The 23,204-nt window shown below is 38.5% G+C and overlaps 1 protein-coding gene across 2 annotated transcripts; it reads left to right on the top strand.

Moving 5' to 3' along the window:
• The first annotated feature begins 1,567 nt into the window (after positions 1-1,567).
• Positions 1,568-16,851, top strand: ISOC1 (isochorismatase domain containing 1). 2 transcript variants are annotated; one of them, XM_062599468.1, is made up of 5 exons: positions 1,568-1,876; positions 10,371-10,490; positions 10,645-10,848; positions 11,259-11,375; positions 15,357-16,851. In XM_062599468.1, exons 1-5 carry the CDS (start codon positions 1,568-1,570, stop codon positions 15,501-15,503), a joined length of 897 nt encoding a protein of 298 aa, XP_062455452.1. In that variant the 3' UTR covers positions 15,504-16,851. The 2 variants fall into 2 exon arrangements, with proteins under 2 accessions (XP_062455452.1, XP_062455453.1); XM_062599469.1 differs by having other exon boundaries at positions 1,687-1,849.
• The last annotated feature ends 6,353 nt before the right edge of the window (positions 16,852-23,204 follow it).

The following is a 23,204-nucleotide window of genomic DNA, read 5'->3' as shown; positions in this document are numbered from 1 at the left end:
CACAAAAAGCTCTTGTATCTGTCTTTTTGGAAGTGAAAATTTCTGTTTTCTTCAACTAAATATTTTCACGTACAGGATTGGATCAAATGTTTAAATAGAACCAGATGGAATGGACCTCTAGCATTTTCCCTGTTTAAAAAGATACTTTTTACCAAAGAAATGTGTTCAGTTTGACTGACAATATCTGCTTTGGAAAGCAGGTGCAAACTCCATATAAACCTACTGAATTCACTGGCAGCAAATGAAGGCAGAATCAATGGATATTTTGGATTTGCAATTGAATCTTTTTAAACCTTAGTTCATATAATTTCTGCCTAAAAACACTGCCATGCAATTTGCATGCTTTTCCTGTAATATGCAAAAGCCATAGTAGACTTTTTTCTTGGATACCGTGTAAAATGATCACTTCAGGCAGCTTTAGTGTCTGGCAAATACATTGGTATGGAAATATGTAACTGTGAAGGCCTACTTAGGCTTGCATTTTTTAAACAATTCATATAGGTGGTGTATTTTCTGAAAAAAAAATATAGTGAAAATATAAAATTGCCATTCTCTTTGAAACCCACAGATTTCCAACACCAATAAAGTGTGTGAACAATTCTGAGCTTCAGCACATAGACATTTAACCAGGTGGACAGCTGTGATCCATCCATCCACTTTATGGTGGTGCTGTTGCACCGGGTAATGCCTAAAAACATCCACTTGAAATTGGGAGATGTCATAATTGAGGGAAATTTCCTTTCTAGCAAGGGCAACATGTTGCCCAGATGCTCTTCCCCAAACACGGTGGACTGCAACAGAAAATCTAAATAACAGCAAAAAGCTGGGCAGTCTCTCTAACTGCTCTTTGGGGGGGGGGGGTGAGTCCTTACTCTGTCAAAAAAAAATCCAAAACTGGCTGATAAATCCGGAAATTTTGCAGTGACCGCAAGGCTGGAAAGGACTGGACGTGCAGAGACCTGCCTGCTCCTCGCTCACCTGTGAGCCTAACCGCCGACTCACTGCCTCGCTGCGCAGCGGCTCGGGGACGTCCAGCGTCTCAGAAACCGGCATTTCTGAAGGAAAGGTTGTGTGAAACTCAACAGCTGCCTCCCGCGGCGCGGGAGCGAGGGGCCGCTCCGAGCCGGGCCAGGGCCGGGCCAGGGCCAGGGCCGGGCCGGGGCCGAACCGCCCCTCTCCTCGCGCCCCGCCAACAGGTCTCCGTCCGTCAGGCCCGTGGTGCGGACCCCCCCACCGCCCCCGGGGCAGAGACTCGGGCGAGCGGCTCCCCCTCACCCTCCCCGCTTCCTCCTCCTCCTCCTCCTGTCCCCGCCGCCGGGGGAGGAAGAGCGGCGGCGGCGGCGGGCGAGGCGCTGCCCGCCCGGCGAGGGCGCCCCAGCGGGCGGGCGGGCGGGCGCGGCGAGCGGCGCGGCCGGCGGGGCAGGGCCCGGCCCCACGGCGAGGAGGAGGAGGAGCCGCAGCGGGGATTGGGGGCCGCCGGCGCCGCCCGCCTGGCTGGGGGGGAGGAGGCGGCGGCGGCGGCGGGAGGAGGAGCGGCGGCGCCGGCTGCAGCGAGCTGCCCCTGAACATGGCGGCGGCGGAGGCGGCAGCGGCTCCTCCGGCCGGCGGCGGGGGCTGCTCGCCGGCGGGCGGCGGCGGCTCCGTGCCGGTGCTGTTCTGCTTCTCCGTGTTCGCGCGTCCCTCCAGCGTGCCGCACGGCTCCGGCTACGAGCTGCTCATCCAGAAGTTCCTCAGCCTCTACGGGGACCAGATCGACATGCACCGCAAGTTCGTGGTGCAGCTCTTCGCCGAGGAGTGGAGCCAGTACATAGACCTGCCCAAGGGCTTCCTGGTCAGCGAGCGCTGCAAGGTGCGCCTGGTGCCGCTGCAGGTGCAGGTGAGAGCCGGCCCGCCGCCGCTCGCACAGGTGGCCGCGGCCCCCGCGCCCCGCGCCGGCGACGAGCGAGCCCCCGCGGGGCTGGCGCGCCGCGCCCCGCCGCCGGGGGCGCGGACGGGCGCCTCTCGGGGGCCCGCGGCGCCTCTCGGGGGCCCGCGGCGCCTCTCGGGGCTGGCGCGTCGGGAGCGAGCGCTCGCTCCGCGCCGCGCCGCGCCGCGGGCCGGCGGCTGGTGCGCTGGCGGCGGGAGCCAGCGCTGCCCCGCGCGAGCGGCTGCCGCCGTGTTACCCGCCCTGAAGCAGGGACGGCGCGGAGCGGCCGGGAGCTCGCTGCCGCCGGCTCAGGCGTCGCCCTTCGGGGAGGGCTCTGCCGGGGCGATTCCTGCGCCGGTTGTAGGTTCCGCAAGGGCTCGCACAAGAGAAGCTCCTCGTGATTTACGGATTCTTAACTCGCTAGTTTTATTGCCGTAAACCGGGAAACCAGACCGCCAGACAGATACGGTACGTGTGTTTCATACCGAAATACCTCTCTGTGCACGCTGGAGGTTCCTGCCGGTGATGCTGGGATAGTTGCACTCAGAACAAAATTGCTGTCTCTTTCCCTTTTCCAACTTTCAAGACTTTTTTTTTCCTTTCAATTACAAAGTTAGCATTTTAATTGAGACTGTCGTAAGAATTAAGTCAGAAATTTTACTTTGTCAAGCCGAAATTATTAGTGTTAGAAAGGCAGTGTCATAAACCCTGAAATATTGCTAGCCTCCTCTTTATGCTTCTAGAGAAGGTGTAGTTTGTGCTGTTTGCATACTTTGCTCAGTCATAGTGTCTTGAACTCAAACTGTCAAGATGGCTTTTTCACTTACACCGTATATCAAAGACCCCTTTGAATTTTTTTTTTCATTAACCATATATAGGGAAAGAATGATTAGGAACATCAAAGTCAAGTAGTAACTTATTTCGTCATTTATTATTCATTTTGTCATTGCTCACGGATTGTATTTAGCCTACAGCTTTTCTGCTTTTGTATGCATCTTTTTGAAAGCAGAGTAGATTGGGGGCCAGCCAGAGAAACTGGGAAGGGTGGTCCTCCCAATTTGCAAAAACAGTTGGTTTCAGTGGTGTAATAAGTAAATTAAGTATTCCAAACACAGAGCTTAAAGAATCTGATGCAGGTCAGAATTTTGTTTCTTATTTCTGTATCCAGATCGTTGTTCTGCAAAGACTCTTTTGCAGATTGCTTTCTGCATTGAAAGAAAGTGCACCCCAAGCATTTGTAGCAGGATGTCCATCTTGGTGTTAAAGATCAGTATTGGGACATTGAATGATACCTCGTTCTCTGAGCGCAAACACACTAACGCAACCTTAATTGAATGCAGGGATTGAGGATGAACGACTTAATATATAAACTGTCTAATCGATTAGCTGCTTTCACTGATCCTACTACAATCCAATGACAATGGCAACTGTTGATATCAAAAGGGTAGTACTTATATGTTATTTTAGTTGCCTCTTTGATGTGCTTCAGCAGCTGAGAATGAGGTGGAGACATGGTAATGATGTCAGTCAGCTCTCCTTGAGCCATCAGCAGGTGCTTGGAGATCTCTTGATTTGAGAACACTTGGTCTAATACAGTCACAGCTGTACTTTTAAAGACCTTTTAGATTCTACAAGATATATGGGGCTTACTGATGGGAAGAGTATATGTTCTTTCTATACCTTAATTCATGCATTGCCGCTAAGGTTTGCCTCTTTTTACTGACGCTTTTTTTGTGCAGTTATGCATCGCACAGGTTCGTCAACTCTGAATGCGGTGACGTGGTGTAGTCAATTGAGATACCTTTTGAACATCTTTTGAAAGGCACAGATGTGATTTGATTTGCATATTTATAAAATATTTCTTTTAGAAATAAGATGCAGCATCAATATTTCTGGACAAATAGGGTATTTTTTCTGCTTTTTAATTTAATAATTTAAATGATTTATTTAATAAAATATGTATGTGTATTTAACTATGTATTGTGTACATGTAATGTGTACATTGTATATGTAATGTGTATTTAACAACTTAACCCATAGGACTGTAGTGTTCATGAGCTAGAACAATATTCTGCCATTTGGATTCCTTTTCTATGTGGACTTGCATATGGAGGGGTATAAATTTTGTTGCAATAGCTCAAGAAATATCAGCATCAAATGATGTTTGACTGGAATATTCCAATTTCCTGTCTCTACAGTGCAGGGAGGTTGTAATCTCACTGAGAAATCACCATATGTTCCCCTCTGAAAGCTACTTTGCACAGTTCAGTTTAAAGCTTGATCTATATAGGGATACTTGTACTAGACGTTTTTACTAGAGTGATATTTGGGCATTTGTGCTGTGCTCAGATATGTACATTTGTTTACTTTTACTGGCTCAAAACAGCAACTCAAAGTTTTAATTGCTATCCAGTGTTACACAGACTGATGAGGTTGTAATAAACCCTGATGTTCTGTTTGGCTGCTAATCTTAAAACTTCTGAACCATATACTTGCAACAAAGAGGCAAATTTTCTTTGGCATGCTAGTTGGTGAGGCGAGTATTTGCTTTTTGCTTGAGGGACTGGGTATTAGAAGAAGGGAGCTGTTTACTTTTCATGGAGTTTGCATGTATTAAAGCTTTTAACAGAATAATGTTTATACTCTGGAAAAAATAAAGGACTGCTTTATGCTCTTTTAAATCTAAATACTACTAATTCTAAATGCTGTTAAATAGTACTGCTAAAAATATTATGTTTTGCTGTAATTACTGTAGCCTCCTTTAGAGAACAAGAACAGTATGGAAAAAACACATCGGAGATTTCAGAAGAAAAGACAAATATGCTTGTTATGGCCATGTGATAGAGGAGTTCTAGCAGCGTTCAAATATATGGCAGGCAGGAAGAGGGTATTTCACTGTAATTTGCGTAACTTCAAGGTCTCTTCTCTTTAGTAGTAGTTGTTTATAAATAAACCTGTGATCTTAAGATGCTTTGGCTAGAAATTGAAATTATTTTAAAAATTACTTAAGGTACCTCTACACAGGTTCTTTTTAATGCAGCTTTAATGTCTGATGCACATGTTACCTGCTTGGAAAAGCATCTTGGAGAATTATACTTAATTACTGCTGAAAGATAAGTTAAATAAAATTAAAATCACTGTATAAGCAGTTTTATTTTATTTTAGCACTTATTTAGTATTGCTGCATTCAAATGCTTCTGAAATACAGATAACACTAATTCAGAAACCTAAGGCCTCTTTCCAAAGACCAGGAAAAGCCAAAGTACAGATTGCAGTATACTGGTCAAGTGTGGTTTACATGGGTGAGTTGCATTACTAGAATTTTTTTAAAGGCAGTTGTAAATTCTGATATATTGTTGCTGCAATTAAATATAGTGTTTCCAAAAGCAGTGCCTGAAAACTTGGAGGGGGAGAGGGAAGAAAGGTCTGGAAAAAATTGGAAGACATTATTTCAAATCCAGGCTCCTTACTACTGTATATTTAATCTGCAGTATTTTGATCATTTCTGACTTTTCATGAAGAATCTAGTATTATCTTAATACAAACATGATGTGCTTAATCTAACTAAATCTGTACTTTTAAATGCTGGTTTGCCTCTAAGTTTGCATTTTGACTTATCATAAAAGAAATATCTTCCTAAGTTGAAACACTTGTAATCTGTTTTCCTGTGAATTACATCAAACTGGATTGCTTCAATTTTTCATCATTCAAAAGGAGAAAAACAAAGAAAAATCAAATTTTATGGGTCTCCTTCTAGACATAAAGGAGCAGGAAGCACGATACTTGACTACTTTTCATTGCTGTCTTTTTACTTTCTTTGAAATATCAAGGCTGTAAGATTCTCCATTCTGCCATTTTAGTGGGTAACCTTGGCAAGAGGTTAGTAAGGTGACTAGTGATGTCGCATGAGACTATTTCTCAGCTTCAACTTTCATCCATCACGTAGCAAGGGGAAAATTGCATTTTGTATGTGTAATGGTTTCCTGAAGTTTGAATAGGGAAAGTACAGATAAAGAACCAGCATATATGAATATTTTCTGTCAAATTAATTCTGTAATTACAGTCCTTCATCACAGTCACATTTGTATAATTAATCGGCAGAAACGAAATAGAACTGGGGGAAAAAAAAAAAAAAAGAAAAGAGAACAGCTATCCTTTCCTACCTAGGCCTTTTCTAGAGTAGGATTTAAAGCTGTATGTAACTTGTGACAGCATACCTTTAAATCCTGGTCTGGACAAGGTCCTAGAGATGGCTACTTTAGCTGGGTAAAAAAGCTGCATCACATTGCCTTATCTGACATACCTCTTCCAGTTTTGCTGCCGACTGCTTCCAACTGGAATTCCTGAAAGGCCTAATTAGAGGGATGGAGGGGGCATGAACCAAAACAGATGAAAAAGGTGTGTGTATATATAAGCAATTTGGGAGTATTTTATATTATTAATTAAACTTGATTAACAGCATGGTAGCTGAGTAGATGTTATATTCAGGATGGATTTTGGCAGCTCCCAAGCGACTGTTGTGGCTCCCAATCCTTACTTGCCCAGCCAGCCTTTTGTCTTGAAATAAAATTGAACCCATGCTTGCGTGTCAGCCAATAGTTGTGGTTTGCCTCTATCCCAAGCTTACTTGCTGGATTTCGTGCTGGCCTAGTGGAGGTTTTCCCAGTCTGCTGCTGGGGCAGCAGTGTTTTTTGCCATCAGTGATTTGTGAGATGAAGGTATGTCAAGGCCTAGACTTTGTATGGCCATAAAAGACAGAACAGCAAAGACCCCTCTTGAGGGAAAGTGAACAGTTGAATTACATGACACACGTGAAAAATGATAAATAGACGCTTTTCTTTATATGTAGCCAGTAATTCTTATGAGATTATTTATGGAATCCTTTATTCACCATTTATGAAACTAATTTTAAATTACTTTTTGTTGCATTCTTTACTTTTCCAAATGTATTATTTCAAATAATAGAATGACACCAGCAAGTGTTAATTTTGATCTTGCCATCTATTTCTTCTTACTCTAGCACTGTGCTGCATGACTTTTATTGCAGACTTCAAGTTAGTAAGAAAGAAATATAAACAGGAATACAGAGAAATATTTGTTAGACTTCATGAAAATTCTTCTGTAGAAAATCTGTCAGTCCAACTTTAATGAATATAATGAATAAATGAAATAATGAATAAAACTGTCCCGGATATTAAATTGAGACACGTAATTTAAGATCATGCTAAACCAACTTGATAATAGAGCGTGGCAGATACAAGGCTTTTGCTCCTACTTCCTATGACATATGTCACAAATAGGATTATAGATTCAATGGAAGTCTGTAACAATGATGCTCACTAGTTAGAGTGCTAATCAGAATTATATTTAGTGTTTCATGTCAAAATGGAAGAATGTTGAATTAGTCTCTGTAAGCTCTGCTCTGAGTCTGATATTTGTTAAGTATGCAATCGTACAATTCACTATTGAAATTTAGGGCAAGTGCTGGTTTTCCAGAAGGTGCCAAGCTGGGAGGAGCTGCAGACGTTTGAGAGAATAGAATTCAAAATGGAAACAGTTCGAAATGGAAACTATACAGATCTACACTAAGGTAGAAATAATCGACTGCACAAATAAAAGCTGAGGAAGTGTTCAAGTAAAGATTTTGAGGTTGTAACGGACCTCAGGAGTCAAGCTATCATCAGTTATGACGAGCAAATAGCACACTGGACAGTGCAAATTGAATAGAGCCTGCAAAGCATGTGGATTGATCAATGTTCTCTGAAGCTTTACTAGTACAAAGTATGGACAGAGAAGTTCTGTGGTAGTAGTACTGGGTGACCCACTTCTGGTTGCAAGTTGAAAAGGAACCCAAGAAAAGCAATGGAAATGATCAGAGAGGAAGGAGGAAAGATTGAAAATATTAAATATGCCTTAAAGAAAAAAAATAAAGGCTAAAGGGAGACCTAATGTGAGTCTTGAAATATGTAAAAGGGGGCTATGCATGGTTATTACCCTATGGAAGAGGAAGGTGATGCGCTTGTTTTTTAAATCCACTGTAGATAGAAGTGGAAATAATCTTGAATTGCAGCAAAGGAGCTATGGGTAAGAGAAGGCACTGAGGTAAAGATCGCAGGGCTGTAGGATGGGTTGTATAGGTGCAGTGTGAATTATGTATCACTAGTGATTTTTAAAAATGAGGCAGCCCAGACATCTTGAAGAATACTTGTGTTTAGTGTATCTTTCCATATAAGCATGAAGTAGACTAAAGTAGCCTCTTGAAAATCTTTCTAGTGTATTCATACTTGATTCTCTGCTAAGGATGCTAGTGTTTTCTGTTGTATTGGGTGGGAAGGTGTGTATTAAGGCAGTAGATTGACTCTATATAGATCACTCTGCAGTCCCATGATGGTTTGTAGTTCAGAAAATTTTTTAAAAAAATTAAGTAGGGGATTGATTTATGGAAGAAAGTAATGGTTTTTGCTTGTCATATAAGTGCCAAGACAAAATGACACATTTCCTGAGTAGGAGACACATTTATAAATATTGTCTATTCCAATCACTATTTTTGCTGCTGAACGAAGTTAAATGTCATGGTTGAATATTCTGATAGTAGTAAGTGCCAGAGTTAAAATGGATTATGATAGGTGCTCACTGTGGTGTTTAATTGCAATTGTGTTCGAGCGTGTAGCTGGAGGGGGTTCAAGAATGAAGCAGTTATTCAGTATTTATTTTTAATTTCAAAACGTTCTTGGTCTCAGCCTAATTTATTGTGTAGTGTACAATCACAGAGGTGATGGGATGTCTTGGAGTCATCTGCCTCAGTCTCTGTTCAAAGCCAACAGTGAATCAAATCGGCTCTGGCATTGTCTAGCCAAATCTCGAAAACCTACAAGGATGGAGATACCGCTACTCTAGGTACCCTATTTCAGGGCTGCTCTACCCTCCTAGTGAAAAGGATTTCCCTGGTGCCTGTTCTGATCCTCTTCTTGTTTCCATTGACCCCAGTAGATCCATCCCCAGTAGAACATCTGCTTTACAAACTTCACCGAATTTACCTTCCTGTCTGCTTGTGATAATAGTATTGGCATTTCACAAATGAGAGCTTGAAGAATGACGGTTGTGGACATTCACAATTTTGTTAATAATGGTGTCTGAGATGCAGGAATTTGCCATTTACAGTTGCACCCATTTAAACAAAAGTATAACTTCTAGAGAATCCTATAGATGCACATAACTTTCTCTGCAGTTCGAGCAGTCCATTCCATTTGGCTTAGCATGGCTCTTACTGCATTTGAAGTTGAGATTAAGAGTGATTTACTTGGAGGCATATGATGAATTAATGAAAGATTTAGGAATAGAATTTAAGGAATCCCAATTCCCTGTTCTTTCTGGGTATACTATTTTACTGGTAAAGTAATTTTGTCTTAGTTTAAAACATCTCAACCTCAATTTCCAGAAAATGAGATGTATATAATTAATGGCTACTTGCCAAAAGCAGTTTAGTCAACTTGATTTATCACTCTGGTGAAAAGCTCCTCAGTGGATGTAGATTCTCCTGATTTCCCTGATCACTAAAGGATAGTATGTATCTGCTTTCTTTCCTTTAGTCTTCCGCTTAGCTTTTACCTTTTGCTTCTACAGATAATGCAACTAATTTCATATAAATACAAAGCACTCTTTCAAACTGTGCAGAAATACAGTTCTTGGTTCACTTTTTTCTTACTCCCCTCCCACTCCATTCTGTAGCTTGTACAAAAGGGAAACTATGGAGGATAATCTTTATCATTAATATGTATTGAGTTCAGTTTGTGGTAGTAGTGCTGGCAGGCTTCTCTGCTTTTGTTTTAGCCTTTGGAATTTCATCAGTCTTGAGCTAAAAGATTCTCCTAGGGAAAAGAAACTGAACACCCAATGAAATTATTGAAAATAGTTCTATATAAAATACTTAAAGCATGTATAAAGTGGAAGTCTCTCTCTCTCTCTCTCTCTCTCTCTCTCTCTCTCTCTCTCTCTCGTTAAAGACTTTGATTTATCCTGATTTTGTGTCACTAAGAGTTGCAGATTTTAAAATGAATTTGAGGAATGTAATCGAGTTGTCACTGAAATTTTTTTTTTACAGTACTTCAAGATTTATTTTTAAAAAGCATCTTTAAGATACTGCAGAATGCACCCCCGTCCCACCCCCCCTTCAAAGTCTGAAAATTTCCATATATGTTTAAATTGACTTGCATATGTCTCCTGGGAGACACTGTGATTACCTATTGATAACTGTAAAACACTGCTCAGTATCAAGGCAATGCATTTGATTGTAGAAGTATACCAAAATCAGTCTGGAGAAGCCTTTCTCCCATCTGTTTCTGACTTAAAGTAAAATTAAATAAATCCATTACCTGACAGAGGCTTTGCAAACTCTCTCATTCTTCTGCTTTTCTGAAAATGTCCTTGTTGCCATTAAAAACATTCTCTTCACTTTGTTTTTCAGATGACTACTTTGGGCAACCTGACGCCCTCAAGCACTGTGTTTTTCTGTTGTGATATGCAAGAAAGGTTCAGACCTGCCATCAAATACTTTGGTGATATCATCAGTGTAGGTCAACGACTGGTATGTTTATTGCTTTTTTTTTTTTTGTGCAGCAAATTTTGATCACACATATAAATTAATATCTTATACAATCTGTTACTGCTTGTTTGGTTTCAAATAATAACTGTGCCTATGCTTTTATCTCTTTTTTTTGTGCACTTTTTTTCTCTCTCAGCTTCAAGGTGCACGGCTCTTAGGAATTCCAGTTATTGTAACTGAACAGTATCCCAAAGGTCTTGGCAGCACTGTACAAGAAATTGATTTAACGGGAGCCAAACTTGTACTTCCGAAAACAAAATTTTCAATGGTATTGCCAGAAGTAGAAGCAGCATTAGCAGAAATTCCTGGAGTCCGCAGTGTTGTCTTGTTTGGAGTAGAAGTATGTGCCTTGCCATTCTGTACTATTTTGTGATACTATATGTTGGCCAACAATAATATTAAGCATTGATTTCTGTTATAGGAAAGTAGATTTGTATTGCACAGATATCTTCTACAGGTTAAAGTATTCTTTATTGTGTTATTTATTTTTAAGATTACTCATAAAATGTGAAATTAGGTATTTATGAACTATAGGCTGTTGTCTCAAATTCAGCTGGCATTTAAAACCCATGCTGAGGTTACTAATGATGTCATGGATGGAAAAAATATGTTTTAACCCTAATTAATTATGTACTCTAATTTGGGATTGTGCTACTTATGTTTTATAATTACGGCTTGTCGTTGTCATTCCCCCCCCCTTTTTTTTCTCCCTCCCTCCTCATCTCCCCCCTTCCCCCTTTTTCCTGGCAGACTCATGTCTGCATCCAGCAAACAGCACTGGAATTGATTGGCAGAGGTTTGGAAGTTCATATTGTAGCTGATGCCACCTCATCAAGAAGCATGATGGACAGAATGTTTGCTCTTGAGGTAGTGTTTCTTAATCAAGTCTTTCTCTGCTTTGGATCTGTGTGTTAATTTACATGTTTATAATAAACTTAAAAAGGGAATTCTAAGGTCAGTGACAAGAGGAGAAATGTAGGCTTGAGAAGAGGTGAATGCTGTGGTTCTCAGAATAGCTTGCAGTTTAGAGAAAGCTTAATGATTTATCTTTCCTACTTAATTTATGATTTAATATGTAGAACCCTGTTCTGATTTGTTTTATGCAATCTAGGTTATTCTAACAATTAGCTTTTTATTTATTTTTTTTATTTTTTAAAGGATTTTTATCTGTGTAAAAGACTAAAAAATTCTACAAAGCCTCTGTTCTGAATAGTATTTGTTCTGTTCTACTATCTAAATTCCTTGAAGTATAATGTGATATTGCAAGTGATTTTGTTCAAAGCTCCATTTTGAATGTCTGTTCCTCCCTCTTTTCTTTATTAGTGCAAATTAAAGCTTAATTTCCAGAATCTTTAATTATATTAAATACTTCCCTCCCACCGCAAGTTTAGGCTAACTAAATGTTGCAAAAGTAGAGATAAATATAATAAAAAATTTTAAAAGCATATATAACTTTGTGGAAGCAAATTCATGCAGAGGATTTTACGGCAGTGTACTCTTACTTACCTTCAGGCATCATTGTTGTAAATGTAATTGATATATAAATCAAGTATTGCAGTTTTTGTCATAGTTTCTAAGAATTATTTGGAAATTAAAACCAACAGTAACGAAAATTATCTTATGATATTTTCATAGAATCAGTTTCTTCTGACCCTAATGAATAGGACATGGGCTAAAGGAAAATCATTAGCCTGTAGCATTTGATAAAATCCATGACTAATCCCACAAAGTATTATGATGTACGTGAAGTGCGAGAATGATTGAGATCATGGACTTCCCAAGTCAACGCAGTATAGTAGTAGACAAAATAAGTACAGGAGAACAAAACTGAAATGTTTACCTTGTTCTGTTTGTGTTTTTATGTCTGATTATCACCTATATTGTGTCTGCAAGCACAGAAATCAGTTTAGAGCTTGAAGTACTAAATAACTACCTTTGCAGAGTTTGGTTTTTTTTCCCTCTAGTCAAAAAAGATATTGATCTTAAACATAGTCACAAAAACTGTAATCTGGCAGCTTAGTCAAGGCTGGAAGAAGGTAAGAGTGTTCCTGATTTACCCACTTCCTTAAAAATGTATCACCACGGTCAAACATCATTGGAGAATCCTGATTTAGACTAAATGTACAGCTATACTGACAGTTTCTAATCATATTCTTATCATTTGTGTGTCTGGTGATGGCTTTCATGAGCTTACTGCATACCTGTTGAACTGAGGTTAAAGCTCACTGGGCTGTAGTTCCCTGGATCCTTCTTACGTTTTTTTTAAAGATGGATGTAATATTTGCCTTTTTCCAGTAATGAGGATCCTCCCCTGATCACAGTGAGCTTTCAAGGCTGGAAGAGAATGACCTTGCAGTGATTACAACCAGCTGCCTCAGCATTCTTGGATGCATCCTGTCTGGTTCCACATTTGCCCCCAATCCTCCATATTTTCCTTCAAGTAGCATGTCTTTGGCTAAAATACTGCAGAAGCATGCAAGGAAAAAGTCAGTGTTCCTTTTTAACAAAATCTGAAAAACTCCTTCCATGTTTTGAAACAGCCTTAGGCTGAAGGCATAATTTTCTCAGACATAATTTAGCTTAAGATTGTAGCAGTTCTTTAAATTGTGTATGCAAACTCAGATCTGCTGTTTGTCAAGTGTTCAAAAGTCCAGAGTTCAGCATCCAGATGCGTCACAGACCTTGAGCATTGCTTTGGGCAGATCACCTCAGAATCTGATTTGAACAGTGCTATCCTCATGAAATGCAGACAAACTCATTGATTTTTTTTTTGATACATGTGCTTATTGTACTGGTGAAGAACATTTATATCTGAACAGGTATGTTAGGAAGTACAGTTTAATTGATAGCCAAAGCTTTCAGGTTTGCCTGAAACTGCAGACTCTGTCTCTGTAGTGTGCTTAAAAACAACAGCAGACAAAAACTTGCAAAAAAAAAAAAAAAAAAAAAAAAAAAAAAAAAAAAAAAAAAAAAAAAGGAAGAGAAAACCCAACTTTTTTAAAGATAATTCAATCCAGTTGGTCAGGGCTGTAGGCATTCTGGATCTCTGCCTTATCTGATAACTTGTCTTTTACCACTGGTTGGTCTTGGATAGAGCCAACTCTGTTCCTGTTGGATTTCTTTACTGCTGTACACTTGTTCCAATTGTTTCCTGCTATGTAGACAACACTGTATTTGTTCCCTGTATCTAAAAGAGGATATACTAAGAAAACTTGCACTGAAGAAGATCCTCTGGTATGCTTAGTATTTGTATCTCTTCGTGTCTAGTAATTGCAGAACTATATAAATTACACTTCTTCTTAAAGTAGAGTATGAGTCAGTGCCAGCATTTTGATATGGTAAGTTTTACTTCTAGATAAAAGACATATTACCGCTAAAAAAGAAAATACAATTTTAAGAAATTGACATTTCTTAGAAGGCAGTGTTCTTTAACAGCATCTGCTTTTATTCTCATCTGTAATAGTTAAAGCAAAATTCTGTATTACTGGAGAAGATCAACTTAACAATGTTGTATTTCATTTTGATTTTCATTTTTTTTCTTTTTGTATACTTCAAATTTCACTGTACAGAGTAGGAAAGCCAGGAAAATTGCTTTGTTTCAACTTAAGAAAATTTTAAAGCTTACTGCCATCATCAGATTCAGGACGTATGAACTTGAATAAACCTAGTTTGGTTACTTTATCATTACATAGACTGTAGTGGTTCCATAAAACTAATAATCTCTCATCAATTACTGTGTAATTGAACAATTAAGCAGCAGTGAGCTCCATATGCCCTAGAAAGTTTGGAGCGTGTCTTTCCTTTAGTATTTGCAACGGAAGCCAATCTGAGGAAGTGCATGTTGCTGTATTTTCTGCCTCTTGCCCTCTCTTGGCTCATTCAGGACACTATAATTGCATTAAACGTGGTGGAACATACAGCTGGTAGAGGACAACGAAGGGAAAACTGGATCCTTGAAGAGTTTTACTGATTAAGCATCGGTGTGGTTGCTGGGAAGCTGATGGGAGAGATCAGCCTTTACTTTAGGATAACTCTGCTATATGAGCAGCAACTTAACAGTTAACAGTTAGTATATAGGCAGTAGTTTTAACAGTCTGAAAACTTAGCAATGTGTGATATGGCTTGAGCTACGCAAAGCTCTGCTTAATTATACACTTATGAAATAAGGTCTAGTAGACCTTTCAGTTTGCTTTTTTGATGTTGAGCATGATCTGTAGTTTTTAAGAACCACCAACTCTGGAGCTACTTTGACTGAAACGAGATGTTAGTTAAAAGTAGCTGTTGGAATATTATGATACGATGTCTGTAGAAGAGTTCGCTCTCCCTCTCCTGAGATTATTGGTACTAGTGTGCTGTATGAATCCAAAGACCAAAATACTAGTACGTAACAAGCTCTGAAAAAGAAATTGTTACAATCATTTCTTGCTTAAAGCCTTCATTTTGGACTTGGCTTTTTTCTTTTTCCTCAGGTCTTTCAGATCTCCTGTAAGAGAGTGAAGAAAGCTATCCTCAAGAGTGTTTAGGGGAAAAGGGATACTATTAGAAGAGGGAGTGGGCCTTCTGAAAGCTTATGTGTTAAATTTGACTCGGGGAAAGGACTTACTCTAACTATGAGGCCTATTCTGTAATCCAGGACAGACCTTTTCCCCCCATGAGGTCTAATAAAGTAGAATAGTTTCTATTTTAGTTTTATCAATTGCATTGTTAACAAATGCTGGAGTGGAAATGGTGATAGTTTTACTAATAGGAGATCTCTTAAAAAATAATGACTTTTTCCCCCCTCAGATTATATACTCATTCACACTTACAAGTATCTCACATTTTTCTTTCTGTTCTTTTCTCTTGCAGCGTCTTGCTCGTACTGGAATTATAGTTACTACTAGTGAGGCTATATTGCTGCAGCTGGTAGCTGATAAAGAACATCCGAAATTCAAAGAAATCCAAAATCTCATTAAGGCAAGCGCCCCTGAGTCGGGGCTCCTTTCCAAAGTTTAAAGAGGATATGATGGAAGAGAAATATATCGTGTCCTTTAAGGATGAAGGAAAGCTGTAAGCGCACATGCACACGTTCTTTCACACAAAGTCTGGCAGAAATGTAAAATTAAAAATTGACATATTTGTTCTTGCCTTAGCAAAAATGGTTTGGTTATACTTCTCAGTGCCGGTGTATTCTGTTCAGTCACAGCTGTCAAAGGCTATTGATACCATAGAAACCTTTTGTTGTCAGATTTCCTATTTATTAAAAAAAAAAAAAAAAAAAGTTAACAGGTGCCTGCTAGTCTCTATACCCACTGATTGTAACGGCTCCAAAAAGTGCATATTTCTGTGAAACTTCTTCATTGTGCCCTTTGTAAAAGTGTATTGTGGTATTATGTTTTACTTTTGTATTAATAGAAGATAATTGCATATTGGATAACTGTGATGTGATAATCTCTAATGATCTACATAAATGAAACTATTTTAATAGAGCAGAATTTAAAAATAAGATATGAACTGTATGCATTTTTGTTCTCTAAAGTAAAATTTAAATGCTTTGCTTCTTCAGTAGGCAAGATGCATAGATCAGACAGCAGTTGATGTTTGATTGCTTTAGATAGCTGGAGCTTGCGTCATGATTTTCAGGTATGCTGAACTTCTGACTTCCCAACCCTCCTAATTTAACAGTACACTTTAATAATAATAATAATAAAAATATTTAATGTGATCTATACAAAGAATTGATGTAAAGTCATTCAGAACTAGGAGAAGTTTACCAAAGATTTAAATAAATTGCCAACTCTAAACAATTAAAGAGCAAAACCTTTTCAGCTCTTAATACTACATCTGGTACTATATTTTGATTTACTTTTTTTTTTTTTTTTTTTCCCTCCCCCATGGTTAGATTTAATAATCTTCATCTGATTTCCGTCATGGTCAAGCAAGCTCTGAAATAAACCTCAGCTTTTCTAGGTAGGTGCATAGTCTTGTAGGCTGCAGCGGGGTGGAGGTCGAACAGAATCTGGCTAAAAAGCGTTGTTCAGAAAAATAGCATCTGTAACTTGTTGATATATATTTTCTATCTAGAACCAAACTTTTAACACGTGACTGTTCATAAAGGCACTTTCTTCATGTCCTAATGGCTTAAAAATGTTATGTAAAGTTTACAGTGCAACTGTGACATTTATTTTTTTAAGAGAAATTCTAGATGATGTCATATTGAACACTGATCTCTTTGGTAGAAAACTAATTACAGTACATATATTGTTTTAAATTGCTTATTTTCCCCACAAGATGGCTCTAAAGGAATTGTTTTGGAGAGTTATAACCTTTATATGTTCAAAGCAAATAAAATGTTAACATTTACTGTCTCTCTTATGCTTGTGATATTTATTGAAAAGCAAATCCTGAAAACTTTGTTTACCGGAGACCTTATTCTGTTTTGTGGGACTGTGAAATTTCTATAGATGCCATGGGAATTTTGTGTAAAGATCAAGAATGCATAATATCCAATAATTCTTTTATAACTTGTTATAGTGTCATTTAGTGCTCTAGAATTTTGGGAATTGACATCATGCTTCAAGTTAGAGGCAGGGAAGAGAGTTAAGTTGAAGAACCCCATTGTCCTATATCACTGACCTACTTTTACCTTCTTTTCTGGTGTATTAATCGTGTTGCCTAGCAGTGTAAAGTCTACTTATATAAATCAACAGCTGTGCACAAAAATACCATGAATTTCTTATGAAATATTGCTTTTTTTATGTGTTGATGTTAACTAGGATTAGTAACAGAAGGAAAAATGCTAACTTTTTTTTTTTCCTTTTTACATGCACTTATATTTAGGAAAAATACTTCCTTAATACCAAATACATAATTTTTGAGACATGGTAAGAAGTTACTGTTTTTATGCAGATACCAGCTGAAGGAGACATTTCCTTACAAGTGTTGCTTTCCACAGACTCCTTTCCTAAGGTTTTTACTGCAAGAAGGATCATTTAGGGACAAGGTGATGCTAGAGAAGTCTTCTAAACAAGTTGATATTCCCTGTGATGATTGTACTAGTATTTATTTGCTGTTTGCATAACCTTGGAAAAATAGTTTTTTTCAAGGTCCTCAATTTGTGATTTTTTTTTCATGAGCTTAAGGGGGGGGGGGAAATAAACCCTAAGTTGTATGCCATAAAACTGAGCTCTTTAGATATGAATTAAAGGACAGAATGAGTGAAGTCTTTTTCCTTTCATGTATCACATGCATTAATCAGCATCACATAGATCATTCAAGTGAGATTCCAAGAACATTTATTTAAAAAGGAAAATGAGAAAATGATGGCCATATTTCATTTCCCAGGAGAGAATTTTCCTTGTTTCCTCATGCTTTTACTCAACTGCATTTTCTATTCTCTGGAAAGTGGGTTGTATTGTGGAGCAGATTATCAAAAATGAGTATGAGAAAAGGTATGTAGGCCTATCTCAGACAGTATTGCTTACCAAAAGCGCTTGTTTTCAGCAGAAGTTGTGGTGCACGTAATCTCTGGAGATTAACAGTAATCTTTCACTGAATGCAGATGACATTTGACTTTATGTTGGCATGAGAACATAGAAAACTAGTTCTCATTTTTAAGTTGACTTTGCTTTCTTCCCATCCCAACAGAATAACTTTGCAGTGTTTTCCTCTTTTGCTATAAAATGACAAGTCAAACTGCTCTTTGTAATCAGTTTTTGAGTAGTGTACTTTTTTCTTAACTTGATAGTTGCGTTATCTAGTGTATATCCAGTTTTGCTCCAAAAGAATAGACTAAAGTAATGAAATGACAAGGGGGAGAATTCTTTAGGGCATACTGGTGTAATTTTTTTTTTCTTTTTTTGGAAAAAACTTAATTCTCTACTGCCTAAGTGCCAGACTGTCTTTTATTTGAAGTCTTCCCTGCAGTTTGTATCTGCAACTCAGTTGTTACCTGCTTTAGAATAGTTGAATTTCTCTTTCTTGGGGGAGGTGGGAATATAGTTCTTGATGGAAAAGACTTAGTTTCCTCAATAGGTGGTCTGCTGCAGCGCAAAGCTGCTGGTGAGTTAATTCTACTCAAAATACAACAACTTGAGTATGTGTAGTTCTGTGTGTGGAAGAACTAGGCAATGGAGATATGGAAATATAATTTAGAGAAACTAAGCTTAATGGAGGATGCTGTAGCATAAGGCTACGGCAATGTCTTCAAGATTTTTTGGTTTTGTTGTTGATACTTTTGTAGTGAGTTGTTTTTGCTTTTGGACAGCTCAGATTCTGAATTCAAAAACTGATCCCGTCTGTTCACAAAAACTATGGTCCTATTATTTTTTCTCCTGCATGTTAATTTTGTATGAAGTAGAGCAAGTTACGTCTCCAGTATCCTTTGCAAAACCTGAAAATCGGGGATAAACAGAAAACAGTGAATACTTATTATGGTCATCACAAATGGCTGAAAAAATGATGCTGTGGGACTACTCAACCATCACTTCTCTACTTGCCTGATAGTACCTCTCAGGAAAATCTGAACTTCAATAAATCATGCTGCTTATTGATTATGTTCACCATTAGATTTTTTTCACATTAGACATCAGGACTTTTTTTCTCCTTTTAGTATTTATTACTATACTGAAAAAAATGACATTAGTTTTTCAAGAGACAAGAATAAGATCATTCTTTTCTTTTTGATTTTTTTTTGTCAAGATAATTATTGTCAAACTGAAACTATTCTACAAATTTACTCCTTATTTAAGGGAGCAGCGCTGAATGCTCAGTGCTTCGTCACTCTACAAGGCTTATTTCAGTTAATTGTGATGTGATAGCTACAGCTATGGAGCCCTGAATAAAGGCAAATGATATTAGGGAAGATGAAAGCTTTTGTTTTGGAAAGGTGCAATGCTAGCTAGTACTGTTACGTAGTTCACTGATAAATATCATTATTCAGAGCTTTTTTTTTTTTTCCCTGTGTGAAATGTTATAGCAGCGACGGAAGGAATCAGTGATTCGTGGAATCTGTTTTGCACCTCAGGTAAATTGTAGAGGATGAACAACAATAGATACATAAAACATGTCCTTCAGATAGGGTCAGAACATTTCTACAAAAATGTTCTGGCAAGGTATGGCAAGAAATCCTTGAAAGAAAGTTATTTTATGATTGTCCGCTGCTGGTTTCTTATAATAACGTTTTTGAGGCAAGGTGCTTTCATGAAGCTGATTTTAGACCTCTTTGTAATCTCAACAACTACTCGTGATTACAGTAGAGGTTTCAATAGGTAATACTCTGCTTCTTCTTTTAAGACAGAACTATTTATAAAGATAAATGCAGAAGGTGGGGTCTGCCCTTTTATTACTCATTTGAATTAGATAACTTAGCTTTTCATAGGAGATAAAGGAATATTGGCAAAGGTCTGCTGTGAATAGATGGAATTTATTAAGTATTAGCATACTTAGATCAGCATAATTGACTTAGGAAAAACTGCCAGGGTTGGCAGCTCTCCTGCCACTGACAGCATTAGGCTTTGCTTTAATGAAACGTTTTTATCTGCTCAAGAGAAAGGACAGCAAACAAATGAAGAGAACTGTTAATAGAGAATAGATGGTGAAGTGCAAAGGTAAAATGGAGAAGATTTTTTTTTTTTTTTTTCCTATTTGCTACTGTACTTTTTCACTGGTATGTGAAGAAGCTGAAATAATTAAAAACAGAATTGCATAGCTAAAATTTTCAAAAACTGATTAGGTCACAGTAGTTCTGGCTTTGTCATTATTTTATTTCCTTTCTGAGGTTTTTTTAACCCTATTTTCATTACTTTAGCAAAGTCTGCTTTTTGGACAGTTCTAACATCTCTGGTTTTAAGTATCGCCACATTTTCTGGCTCGAACTAGAAGACTAAATACTCTGTTGCCAAAATCAAAAATAAAAGGAAGAGACCAGAGCAAAAATCGCCAGATCTTATCAGCGTTGACATCAGCATTGACATCGTGGAGGCAAGTGTAAGCTGTTACCTATACTCTGGGTTTGAGAGGAGGAGTGTGCACATTTGAGACATGGACGCTAAAAGCTAGCTTGACAAAAGAAGAGTAATTTTATATGCCTAGAATGTGGATTTACTACTAAAAGAGCTTTATACATCTAAAATGAAGTGAGTTGGAACTTGACTGACTTCAGCAGGGCTCTGATTTGATATCCAGTCACCTTGCATTCTCAGAGAGGGCCTGGATTTTAGATTGGGCCAAAATCCATTAAAGAGGCTTGTCAGCTTGCTTTTTCATGGAAGTAGGCGTTCACAATTAATCCTGCTGAGAATATTTGAACTATTTTGGGGGTAAAGACTTGCAAGATCAGGTTCATTAACCTTTTGGCTAAACCTTAATTCATTAGAACTCTCAGAGCTAGATTTAAATAAAAATATGTTCATGGTCTAAAAATGTGGATAACAAAATTGCTTAGGCATCTAAAAATGTAGGTGGTTGACTACTAGATTTTTTTCCAAAGCTTTTATGAGCTTCTTAATTTGAGATTAATGCTGCAACCATTTTGACATTCCATTTTGTACTGAGCACATATACAGTCCGTTATGATCTCATTCTCTGTTACGAGAATCCTATTAAAACACATTTGAAATTCTAGTCTTTAGGTTTTGATCCAGAGCTTAATGATTTCCTTGGATATTTTAGTGATTTCAGTGGGATTTGAATCAAGGGATTAGAGAAGACTAAGTCCAGATTTCCATTCAATTCATAATGTAGGGAATGCTACTGACTGGAGAATCGGGGAATAAGTTGTCTAGATGTTCATCAGTTTTCAATTGATTCATTGGTATCAGTAATTCCAGGGTATGCCTCTAACTTAAGCCAAATTTAATTTCAATCTTTGCAGATTGTGTGTGTGTGTGTGTGTATATATATAATGTACATGTTTGAATAAATGGAGGAAGGATTTAGAATCAATAGATTACCTATTGGGACTCATTTAAACTGAAAAAGAGGACTAAATCCTCAATGTAAGAAAGTTCAGATACTGTTGCAGTAATCCTGTACACAAATGATGACACTAGTACACATTGGTCTCTGACAACGTTGAAGAAATTATGTTGAATAAGACGTAGCACATATATACGTGTATATATATATACGTATATACATATATATATGTGGTACTGTTTGGTTACTGTGTAGTTGTACTGAGGCTCGGAAAATCATGGAATGTTTGTCGTGTTCAGTAACCCACTTGGGTCTTTCTAATTAAAATGCTTTTATCAGAGGAAAGAAGAGAACTGCTGTATCATCTGCTCGCAACTCAAAGGCCACTGATAGCCTTAGGGGAGAAAGACAAATATCTTAAATAGCCTAGGAGAAGAATCCCATATGGGAAGAGGTTGTCACCAGGAAAACCAACACAACAGTTGCATACCTAGCAGAATAGGAATATGGTGAATAGAGGTTTATGCTCTTTGTTCAGTGCTCAAAGTACAATTGTTAATGGCTCCCGTGCCCCAAGTATTGTAAGGTGCCTACAGTCTTGTTAGTGTTATAACAGATATGTTTGGGTTGAGAAATAGGATTAGAGTTACTAGTTTAATAAAATCGCCAGAAACAACACATCACAGGAGGTGTATTGCTTGTCATCTAGTAAGAGCCTGCTGACCAGGGAGACTCTATAAAGTTTCCTTATCCAGGAAAAAAAAAAAAGCCTGTTGTCGTAAAGATTGTAAGTCTTATTTCAGCAAGTTCTAGTGCAAAGATCAGTATATTAAAATTTCTGATATAGGGAAATATTTATGTAAAATAGGGGTAAAATTTCTCTGCAATGGACTACATGGGATTTTTACAGTTTGATTCAGTGGTCCAGGATTTCAGTCCCTCTTTTTGATTCTGAGTGTGCAGTTTGAGGTCTGGCTTAGCAAACTGGAGTTAAAGTTAAGCATATGCTTACGGTCCTTACTAGGGCCACTGTAATCGGTTCTGATGGTGCATTAATTCCTTTCTGGTCTGTGTTTTTCTTTCTTTCTTTCTTTTTTTTTTTTTTTTTCCCTAGCAATTCTTGACATATGGCCTAGCCTTTACATAAGTGACTGTTCAGAGAGCTCATTAACTCTTGTCCTATGAATAATCACCAGCTGAGTCCCGAGTAGCCTGCCACAGATGGATGTTACAGGAAATAAGTTCTAAGTTTTCACACAATTAAAGGAACTTGGGTGTCCTGTCACGTCAAGGAGCAGTCAGGTAACGTCTGCTGTTGCTAAACTATTAGATTTCAGGGATGTATTTCAAGTACAAGCTGAGAATGAAAAGCATATTTTTAGAAGTAGAGATCTCCCCACCAGCAGCTTTGACAATCTCCCTCCCTGCCCCGAAGTGAGAAATAGAAGAGTTTTGCTTAATGCCAGAAATGGAAGGAGAAGCTGACCTAATCTGCATTCTGGTCAGGCAGTGAATCTGTTACACTTCATTAGATAATAGCGGTGTATCTACACCATAAACCTGCCCCAGTGCAGGGAGTTAATCAAGGGCGTTCCCCGGTCACCGAGACAGGCCGTATCAGTGCTAGGACCAGCCGAAGGCTCGGGGCAGGCTTTGCCGCTTCCCGGAGACAGACCTCTGCAATTCATGATACCCATCTCTAGGGAAGCATTTCAAGAAGCCTCTGAAAGCAAAATAGCAGATTCCCTCCTACAGAGCAGAAGTATCTGAATGAACAGAAGCATCTGCTGTACAGAGGTG

Source organism: Rhea pennata, chromosome Z, assembly GCF_028389875.1.
Source record: "Rhea pennata isolate bPtePen1 chromosome Z, bPtePen1.pri, whole genome shotgun sequence".
In the NCBI taxonomy this organism is placed as follows: Eukaryota; Metazoa; Chordata; class Aves; order Rheiformes; family Rheidae; genus Rhea; species Rhea pennata.
This window is presented reverse-complemented; position numbering and strand designations above follow the sequence as displayed.

Excerpts from the sequence above, each read along its gene's own strand:
- ISOC1 (XM_062599468.1), top strand. The coding sequence starts at position 1,568 with ATGGCGGCGGCGGAGGCGGCAGCGGCTCCTCCGGCCGGCGGCGGGGGC. Across the intron at positions 10,491-10,644 it reads TCAGTGTAGGTCAACGACTG|CTTCAAGGTGCACGGCTCTT; the intron begins GTATGTTTATTG and ends TTTCTCTCTCAG. Across the intron at positions 11,376-15,356 it reads ACAGAATGTTTGCTCTTGAG|CGTCTTGCTCGTACTGGAAT; the intron begins GTAGTGTTTCTT and ends TTTCTCTTGCAG.